General features: G+C 58.9%; 2 protein-coding genes across 2 annotated transcripts; both read left to right on the top strand.

Moving 5' to 3' along the window:
• The first annotated feature begins 2,741 nt into the window (after positions 1 to 2,741).
• GALR2 (galanin receptor 2) lies at positions 2,742 to 5,289 on the top strand. The gene is made up of 2 exons (XM_042967020.1): positions 2,742 to 3,109; positions 4,445 to 5,289. Exons 1-2 carry the CDS (start codon positions 2,742 to 2,744, stop codon positions 5,241 to 5,243), a joined length of 1,167 nt encoding a protein of 388 aa, XP_042822954.1. The 3' UTR covers positions 5,244 to 5,289.
• A 1,180-nt stretch (positions 5,290 to 6,469) lies between these two features.
• Positions 6,470 to 9,802, top strand: ZACN (zinc activated ion channel). Its single transcript, XM_007091278.3, has 9 exons — positions 6,470 to 6,710; positions 6,796 to 6,920; positions 7,049 to 7,093; positions 7,233 to 7,339; positions 7,565 to 7,734; positions 8,265 to 8,389; positions 8,529 to 8,739; positions 8,854 to 9,018; positions 9,480 to 9,802. Exons 1-9 carry the CDS (start codon positions 6,614 to 6,616, stop codon positions 9,665 to 9,667), a joined length of 1,233 nt encoding a protein of 410 aa, XP_007091340.1. The 5' UTR covers positions 6,470 to 6,613; the 3' UTR covers positions 9,668 to 9,802.
• Positions 9,803 to 9,817: the final 15 nt, after the last annotated feature.

The following is a 9,817-nucleotide window of genomic DNA, read 5'->3' on the forward strand; positions in this document are numbered from 1 at the left end:
TGCTTGGGATTGTCTCTCTCTCCATCTCTGCCCCTCCCCCGCAAGATAAGTAAATAAACTTTAAAAAATATGAAAAAATTTAAAAAATTAAAAAATATGTCTCCTAAATGTCCATCGACAAATGAATGGGTAGAGAGAATTGATATGACCATACAATGGAATATTATTTGGCCCTAAAAAAGCAATGAAGCACTGATACATGCTACAATGCAGATGAATCTTTAAACTATTATGCTAAGCGAATAAAGTCACACAAAGGACCACATACTGTGTGATTCCATTTATATGAAATGTCCAGGGGTGCCCGTCTTAGTCAGGAGTTGTAACTGGCTGCCTACGGCTGAGGTGGGGGTGGAGATTGGAGGTTGATGGCTAAGGAGCAGGAATTTCTTTGGAGAACATTTTAAAATTGATTGTGGTGATGGCTGCAAAACTGTGACATGCTCAGTCAGCAGAGCATGTGATTCTTGATCTTGGGGTCATGGGTTTGAGCCCCACGTTGGATGTAGAGATTAAATTTAGGGTTAGGGTTAGAGATTAAACAAATAAACCTTAAAAAATAAAATAAATAAAAATAAGTTACATTTAAAAGTAAAACTATATATAATATATACATGTATATGTATGTATGTATATATATATACACACACATTAATGTTCAGAAAAGGCAAATTTATAGAGACAGATCTGTAACTGGCTGCCTAGGGCTGAGGTGGGGGTGGAGATTGGAGGTTGATGGCTAAAGAGCAGGAATTTCTTTGGAGAACGTTCTAAAATTGCTTGTGGTGATGGCTGCAAAACTGTGAATATATTAAAAACCAAATGCAAACTTTAAGTGGGCAAATGGCATGACATGAGGATTATATTTCAATAAAGATCTTTTCAAAAAGTAAGTCAGATGGTATTAATCCTCTAGCTAGCCGGAAGTCTGCAGTGGCCCCTCGTTCTGCTCAGACTGGAAGGCACGTTCCTTGCAACCAAAAAAGCCCTACCTGTCACCTCCTCTCCTGTCAATCTCCTCGTTTATCAACTCAAGCCATAGCAGCCTCCTTATTTAGGGATACAGGCACACTCCTGCTTTGGGACCTTTGCACTGACTGCTGTCTCTGGAATGCTCTTCCCCCAGATATCTGCTACTCTAGCTCCCTCACCTCCTTCAAGTGTTTGTCTAAATGTCACCTTCCTAATGAGGTCTGCCTGGCCCCCCTATTTCAAAGAGCACCACTTCTACCACTATGGTACTCCCAATTCCCTTACCCTGATCTACTTTTCCTGCAGGAAAAAATGACCCGTTACTGAAGGGGCACCTGGGTGATTCAGTTGGTTAAGCATCTGACTTTGGCTCAGGTCACGATATCATGGTTCATGAGTTCGAGCCCCGCATCAGGCTCTGTGCTGACAGCGCAGAGCCTGCTTGGGATTCTCTTTCTCTCCCTCTCTCTCTGACCACCCCCGGCTCAAGGGTGCGTGCACCTGTGGGTGCACGTTCTCTCAAAATAAATAAATAGACTTAAAAAAAATTCATACTGAAAAACCGAATGGCAAGCATCTCATAAACATGAACTGTTAGTATCTTTCTATTCCATGAGTAGGCAGGCAGGGCAAGGGTGTGGATAACGTTTCCCTGCCCAAAGGTGTAGGAGTAGGGCTTTGGGGGCTGAGATCCTGGGGGGAGTGGGGGAGTGGAGAGGAAAAAGAATGTTCCAGACTGGGACCCCATGAACAGGGCAGGGAAAGATGAAGCAGAAACCAAGCGACAGTGGCAGAGGGTGGTGAATTTCAGACCCAGTGAACCGGGAGAGGGGAGGTGGGTAATTCTGTAGAAACAGTAATGATTCTGCGTCACCTGCGTCACCAGCGCTTGATGCCTAATGTGTCAAAATTAGAAACAAATATTAAGTTTTATTGCAACCTAAACACCCTCCTGGCCTTGTATGAAAATGTTCCTGGTGCATGGGACTCTGCTGTTTAGTATTTCCTTCATGTTTTCCCTTTTTGGATATCTGACTGGGGCAAGGAGACAGAGAGAATTTGATTCACTGAGATTCAACGAACGGGCTTCAGTTCACACATCTCATTCCATGCTCCCCAGAGCCCTCCCGGAAGGGACTATGATCCCATGTTACAGCTGAAGAAACTGAGGCACAGCGCCAAGGGCAGAAACTGACACACAGAAGGGGGGCGGCAGTGCCGTCCCCCTAACCGGATGGGGAAAGCCGAGTCCCCTCCGCCCACCTCCTCCTCTTGTCACCTCCTCCCCACCCCTTAGGGGCCCCCGAGGACGCCCCCGGCCAGCCCCGGGGAGGCCTGGAGCGCCGGCCAGACTGCAGGGCGAGGTATGCGTGGTCCCAGGCGCGCGCTCCCGGCCCCACGGCGCGCCCGCAGGCCCCAGGGGCCGGTCCCCCCACCACTCCCGCGCACGGCCCGGAGGTCAGTTCCTCTCTCGACGCGACACCGGCCGGCTGGGTGCTGGAGCGCGCCGACGGGGGAGCAGGCACCAGCGGCCCCTGTCCCCGGGGTGGGCCACCCGAGAGCCCTTCCCCCCCAGCGCGGGGCTCAACCCACCCCTCGGGCTGCTCGCTCCTCCCCCTGACCCCAGCGCACCCCCACCTCCCCGCCCCAGCCAGGCGAGGCTCACTCCGCCGGCGACTCGCCTGCAGCGGCTGGAGCCGCGGGAGCTGCGCGCTCGCCAGAGCTCAGACGGCGGCAGGAGCCCTGGCAGCCTCGGGGTCGGGGACGCCATGAATGGCTCGGGTGGCCCGCGGGCCGAGGACGCCAGTGAGGCGAATGGCAGGGACAGCTGGCAGCCCGAGGCCGTTATCGTGCCCATGTTGTTCGTGCTCATCTTCTTGGTGGGCACCGTGGGCAACGCGCTGGTGCTGGCCGTGCTGCTGCGCGGCGGCCAGGCGGTCAGCACCACCAACCTGTTCATCCTCAACCTGGGCGTGGCCGACCTGTGCTTCATCGTGTGCTGCGTGCCTTTCCAGGCCACCATCTACACCCTGGACGGCTGGGTGTTCGGCTCGCTGCTCTGCAAGGCCGTGCATTTCCTCATCTTCCTCACCATGTACGCCAGCAGCTTCACGCTGGCCGCTGTCTCCCTGGACAGGTGAGCGAGCGCCCTGGCGGCCCCCCCGGAGGGGGGGGTGGCCAGACACCCAGGTGGGGGCCACAGAAGGGAGCGGGACTCTAGGAGGGACACACGGAGAGTAGACAAGGACACTAAGAAGGCAAAGGGACCGGAGGAGAGTGAAAGACAAACTGACGTGGAGAAGGAAAAAGGGGAATAAGAATGGGGGACCGCGGTGTCCCCTTAGGTGCGTCCTCGCCGCTCCACGCTGGAGACCTCAGCTCTCCAGCGCCACCGGAGCCTGAGAGCGCAGCGTTTTCTGACACAGAGCGTTTTCCCGTGTCTCTTTTGAGCTCAGTGCCCCTGTGAAGTTGGGATGGGAGGGATTACCGTGCCCAATCTACAGATGAGATCGAGTTCAGAAGTGACTTGTTCAGAGTGGCCCATCCAGTAATCGTGTGCGTGGAACCAACGGTCTGTTTCCTGGCGTCAAACTCAGGCACCTCCACCTCGCTAGCCTCGAATGCACGGTTTGCTGGGCGCAGTCGACTCTAGTCCCGACTGAGGAATTTGAGTCCTTCCAAAGGGCCCAGGCCAAAGTTGAAGCTGGCACACCAGAGGGTCCGTAGACACCCTCCCACCACACACGCACACACGCACACACACACACACACTCCTCCAGGCCCAGGGTCAAAGGCAGAGAGAAGAGGGCGCCGGAGGGTCTCCCTCCTCTCCGCTGGCCACCTGGATGGTTCCTGGGGAGGAAATCTGGGTCTGACTCCATGATTTCTCCAGGTCCCTCTACTCTCACGTCCTCCCGACCTCCCCTGGACAGGCAGGGAGGTGAGGCCACCTCCCCCATATAGCTCCCACTTCCACTGAGTGCGGAGTGTGTCGGTTCCGGTTCTGAGAGCTCTGGTGGGACCCATAGAGCGTCGGCTTCTCTAAGGAATTCCCTCCAGGTACCTCGCGGTACCTCCAGGCTGTCCGCTAAAGCCTCAAGGCGCCTGGGTCCTACCTCTCTGGGCACAGACACTCTTGGGTAATGACAGCCTCCCGGAACCCCAAAGCCGGTTAAACCTTGGGGTGCCCTCCCTGGTGGACTCTGACAGTGGTTATAGTCCCGGGAAGACCAGATGAGTGACCCACACGCACTTTCCTGCTGCCGGTCCCGCCCCGCATCTGGAGGCAGCTGAGAGTGTCTGGGATGCTCTGGCCGGTTTGGTGCGACCGTGCGCTAGGGACCTTCTTTGAGAGAAGGTGAGGTCAAGGTTTAAAGGTCTGACCCTACCCCCTTCCCCACCCCCCCCACCCCCACCCCCACCCCCGCGAATTCACCTGTTCACCCGTCTCTCTTCCGGGCCTGACGCACAGGTATCTGGCCATCCGCTACCCGCTGCACTCCCGAGAGCTGCGCACGCCTCGCAACGCGCTGGCTGCCATCGGGCTCATCTGGGGGCTGTCGCTGCTCTTCTCCGGGCCCTACCTGAGTTACTACCGCCAGTCGAAGTTGGCCAACCTGACTGTGTGCCACCCGGCGTGGAGCGCGCCTCGTCGCCGCGCCATGGACCTCTGCACCTTTGTCTTCAGCTACCTGCTTCCCGTGCTGGTGCTCGGCCTGACCTACGCGCGCACCCTGCGCTACCTGTGGCGAACGGTCGACCCGGTGGCCGCCGGTTCGAGCGCCCGGCGCGCCAAGCGCAAGGTGACGCGCATGATCATCATCGTGGCTGTGCTCTTCTGCCTCTGTTGGATGCCTCACCACGCGCTCATCCTCTGCGTGTGGTTCGGCCGCTTCCCGCTTACACCTGCCACCTACGCGCTGCGCATCCTCTCGCACCTGGTCTCCTATGCCAACTCCTGTGTCAACCCCATCGTCTACGCGCTCGTCTCCAAGCACTTCCGCAAGGGCTTCCGCAAGATCTGCGCAGGTCTGCTGCGCCGTGCCCCACGTAGAGCCTCAGGCCGCGTGTGCATCGCCGCACAGGGGACCCACCGCAGCAGCGTCCTAGAGCGCGAGTCCACCGACGGAACGCACGTGAGCGAGGCTACCGGGCCCCCCGCCCCCGTGCTGGCACCTCTCAGCAGTCCCCCGGCCTTGAACCTGGTACCCGGGCCATCCTGGGGGGACCAAAATGCCCCCAACGGCATCCCGGCAGTGAATGCGACCTGAGGGCACTTATTGAATATGCTTTGATGTTAAAGGATTGGAGTCAGAGGTTGGGGGCGGGGGGAGGAGGAGGGAGCGGTGGTTAGGGGAGGGAATTAAATCTGTTAATAAAATACGCAAACCTTTTCACATGCGGTGTTGCGCTGTGTCTCCACACATCTCATGGTTACGAGGCTCCGGGTTGGAAGCCTCTGGGACTTCACAGGGGAGCTGTGGATGGATGGGTGCAACGTGCTTTAATGAACCACAGGGAAAGAGAGTGGCAAAGGCACCAGAGGCAGCCGAGTTAAAAGTCAGCATGGAAATCCCTAACCGAAGCCGGGAAGCACGGGAGGACCAAGGCTCTCTGCACATGGCCAACCTGAGGCGCCAAGTATATATAGATCCGCCAACCAGCAGCCACCTATGCGTGCGACAAAGGCAGGCAGAGCGTTTAAGCTGGCGAGATAAGTTGGTCGATGAGCGAGTGCAGACACTGTGTTCCTAGTAATGCTCCTGAGCCAGCAAGTGTGTGTGTGTGTGTGTGTGTGTGTGTGTGTGTGTGTGGTGGGGGCGGGGGAGGTCCCTCCCGGCTCCCAGCCTTCTGGGGCTCCTTCCCAGTGTCCGCAGACTGATCAGTGCCTACTTTCAGCCTTGGGGTTTCCTTCTGTCTGGGGTCAAGTCTCCGGCAGCTAGGTATTTCTTCTGGGCCAGGGAAGGCGCCCCTCACCCGCCATGCTCCAGGGTACCCAGGAGCAGTTCTAAGGCACTGCTGGGCTGGGGCAGGCTGAGAATTGCATGTTGGAGCAGGAATGCCACAGGGCTTTGCTGGGGATCTAACCTCTACCTGCCCAGGGTTTGCCCCTCTTGGAGTTCTTGAGCTTTTGGAGGCTTTTTACACGGAATCGGTTCAGTGTTTGAGAGGCAAGAAAACTCCCAAGGATGTACGTATCTCATGGTGTTAATTGCAGGGCACTTTGGCAAAGGCTCGAATACTTAACCAGCCAGGCGCCCGCTTGCAAAAAGGCAGGGAAGACCCGTGGCGTCTGCCCGGATTGGAAGGACTAGGTCAAGGGAAGGCAGGAGGGAGAATCTGTGCTTGCCCACTCCCCTTGGCTATCTCTGAAGGGGACAGCTGATTCTAGGTGATGGAAATGGAGCGGGGCAGGGAAGCCGAGGCAGGTGCAGGATGGGTGGGGCTGGATCCTGTGCTTTGTCTTCAGGTGTTTGCGGAACCCCGGGTTGGGGGTGGGAGGGTGCTGACTCCAAGGCCCCAGAGTCCTTGCACAGAGCAGCTGCCCGCCTGACTGCCCAGTCCCCCAGCAAAGCAACTGAAATAGAGGCAGCGGTTTAGATCCCGTGGCTCCATCCAGCCTTCCACGCGGCCACTGAAGATGGCCCTGCAGCTCCTGATCCATGTGGCCCTCCTCAGGCTCAGCGCCACCGCCGGGCCCTCGGTCCAGGGGCGGGACTTTAGAACACCGGCAGTTGGTAGGTGGAGAGAGTAAAGTCGTTTAAGCTTTGGGATTTGGACCCCAGGGCACCCACCCAAATGACCTCCACCTCCGTTCTTCAGCCTGGCCATCCTACTTCGACCTCAACTGGCCCCAGGAGGTTCAGGAAACCATCCAGATTCCGAACAATGGGAGCGCGCCCCTGCTCGTGGACGTGCGGGTGTTTGTGTCCAACGTGTTTAACGTGGTAAGTGTCCTCAGGCCACGGAGGGAGCAGGTGCTGGGTGCCCAGCGGGGCGATGGGTGGGGTCTCTTGCCTTCTTTTGTCCCATAGCGCCCAGCCCCAGGTGACACACTGCCCTGCCACTTCCTCAGGACATCCTGCGGTACACAGTGTCCTCCATGCTGCTGCTTCGGCTGGTGAGCGCCCAGGGGCTGGGAAGGTGGGATGGGAGGACCGTCTCTTCATCCAGCTCAGGAGTACCAGCCTTCATCAAACTGCCCGGGGGCCTGTGTATCTATGGGAGCGGGAGCCTTAGTGGCTTCTTTGTGTCCCCAGTCCTGGCTGGACACTCGCCTGGCCTGGAACGCGAGTGTGCGCCCACGGCGTGCAATCACACTGCCCTGGGACTCACTCTGGACTCCAGGACTCACCATCCAGGAGGCGTAAGTGAGGTGGGAGTTCCTGTGCCAGGAAGCCCTCCTCAGGGACTATCCCCCTCCTGGTGGCTCTGCCAGGCCACAGGTGCACCTCACTGCCCCATGTCCCCCTCACCCTTCTGGAACCCAGATGGCAGCAGAGGGCAGCGGGGCTACGCTGGGGTCTCCCCCACGTCCCCCTTCTGAGAAGGGGCTGAGCCTCTGGCTGTGTGTCTTCCCCGCGCCCAACAGGCTCTGGGTGGACTGGCAGGATCAGAGCCCGAGGGCCCGAGTGGACCCCGACGGCCACGTTGACCTGTACTTGACCCTCACCACCGAGACCAACTGTGATTTTGAGCTCCTCCACTTCCCCAGGGACCAGAGCGACTGCAACCTCAGCTTCTACGCTCTCGGCAACACTGGTGCTGACGGGACAGGAGCTGGGGGGAGGGGGGAGCCTCTGGCCTTCTGCCAACATCCACCCGACACAGACACGGGGGGCGGCCGGCCTGTGCTCACACCAGTCTAGGGGAGCTGAAGAGATCCTAGAACAGAGCATGCTTCTCGCCTGTACCTCCCAAACGGCAGCCCACCTCCCAGCTCTCCCCTGCTCTGGCTGCAGCCCCCTTTAGTCTCCCCTCAGCTACCCCAGTGCAGCTGCCCTCAACGGCCAGGGCCAAACCGCAGTGTCTGGGCCACTCTGATGGAGCCCGGAGACCTAGGTTGCTGCAGCCTTATTCCTGGAAGCATTCCGAAGGCGTAGCCACCCAGTAAAATATCCCACGGACCCAAGGGTGACATCCAGCTTGGCCCAGAAACCCTCCCTACTTGCCTCACCGCCCCCCGCCCCCGCCCCGACTCCAGCTAGTCCCTGCACCTTTACTCCCGAGAGAGATTCGGGGACAGGGGTGCCTCCTTCCTACTTGGCCACTCTCACCCTCACCCCTTCCAGCCCTGGAGCTGGAGTTCCGGGCGCACGCGGTGAACGAGATTGTGAGCGTCAAGAGGGAATACGTGGTTCGGGATCTGAAAACCCAAGTCCCACCCCAGCAGCTGGTGCCCTGCTTCCAGGTGACGGTGAGTCGCGGCGCGGCTGACAGAGGGCTGATGGGGGCGTCACGTGTGCAGTCAGAGGCCATGGTGTCACCGTGCAAGTGCCCAAGCCCCCCTGTACACGCCCTCCTCCCCCCCAAAGCCCCAACTTCCTTCCTACCAGCTGCGCCTGCAGAACACAGCGCTGAAGGCCATCATAGCTCTGCTGGTGCCTGGGGAGGCCCTGCTGTTGGCTGACATGTGCGGGGGGCTACTGCCCCTCCAGGCCACCGAGCGCATCGCCTACAAGGTGACCCTGCTGCTGGGCTACCTGGTCTTCCACTCCTCCCTGGTGCAGGCCCTGCCCAGCTCCTCCTCCTGCAACCCACTGCTCAGTAAGTCCCGCGCCCCTCCCCCGGCCCTGGGCTGCGGCGGGCCTCTGCTCAGCTCCCTGGGCGCAGAGGTGCAGGCCTGGCCTTGACCTGCCCGCCCCGCCCTCCTGCCCCCAGTTTACTACTTCACTGTGCTGCTGCTGCTGCTCTTTGCCAGCACCATGGAGACCGTGCTGCTGGCCGCGCTGCTGGCCCGGGGCGACCTCAGGGCCAAGAGCGGCCCCAGCCCAACCCCTAGAGCGGAGCAGCACGGTCACGGGGACTCAGAGCCAAATCCTGAAGGTGGGCAGGAACCCCTTCCTGGAACAGGGTAGAGGGAGGAATAAGGGTAGGAGTGGGTGTGACAGGGCAGGGCCGGCAGGCCCCACACCCAGGGCTGAGGCGGGGGTCACTAGGCTAGTGGCTCCGTGCATTCACTCCGCTAGCTCCACGGTCCCTGGGCTCCACCGTGTCCGGCCTTAGAAGACACGGGTCTGGAGCAGGGAGCCAGGTTAGCTTCCGTAAGGGCCCAGGTGACTTCAAACTCCCGGAGATAGCCCTATGCCTCTAGGAGCCTATCTATGAGGGTGTTTCTGCAGCTCAAGATGGCCTGGAATGGGCCAGACCCCAATATTCATTAGCTGTAAGTCTAAGGAAGGCACAGATACAGGCGGACGGCCCCCAGGGTTCACTCATCTGCTCCGAGCCGGCATGTTGGGCGAGCCCCGAAAAACACCGCCTTTTCCTGCATCTCCCCCCACCAGGAGCCCCCAGAGTGAAGGGGTCGAGGAGGAGCCAGGCCGAGGCTGCTGACCACGTCTTCTTCCTGGTGTATGTGGTAGGGGTAGTGTGCAGCCAGTTTTTCTTCATCGGGCTCTGGATGTGGGCAACCTGCAAGTCTGACCCAGCTCCCGGCAAGGCCGTGCCCCATGGCGGGCAGCCCAGGCTGTGACAGCTCAGGGCCCGGGGCTGCGCACCCAGGGGAAGGGCCATGACAGCGTCTCTGGAGAAAGGAGGAGGTCAACTCTTCTCCGAAGCCCGGAGGATCCCAGGCCACCCTGAGTTCTCCCTTCTGATAGCCGTGAAAGCAGAGCGTGAAATA

Source organism: Panthera tigris, chromosome E1 (assembly GCF_018350195.1).
Source record: "Panthera tigris isolate Pti1 chromosome E1, P.tigris_Pti1_mat1.1, whole genome shotgun sequence".
NCBI lineage: Eukaryota > Metazoa > Chordata > Mammalia > Carnivora > Felidae > Panthera > Panthera tigris.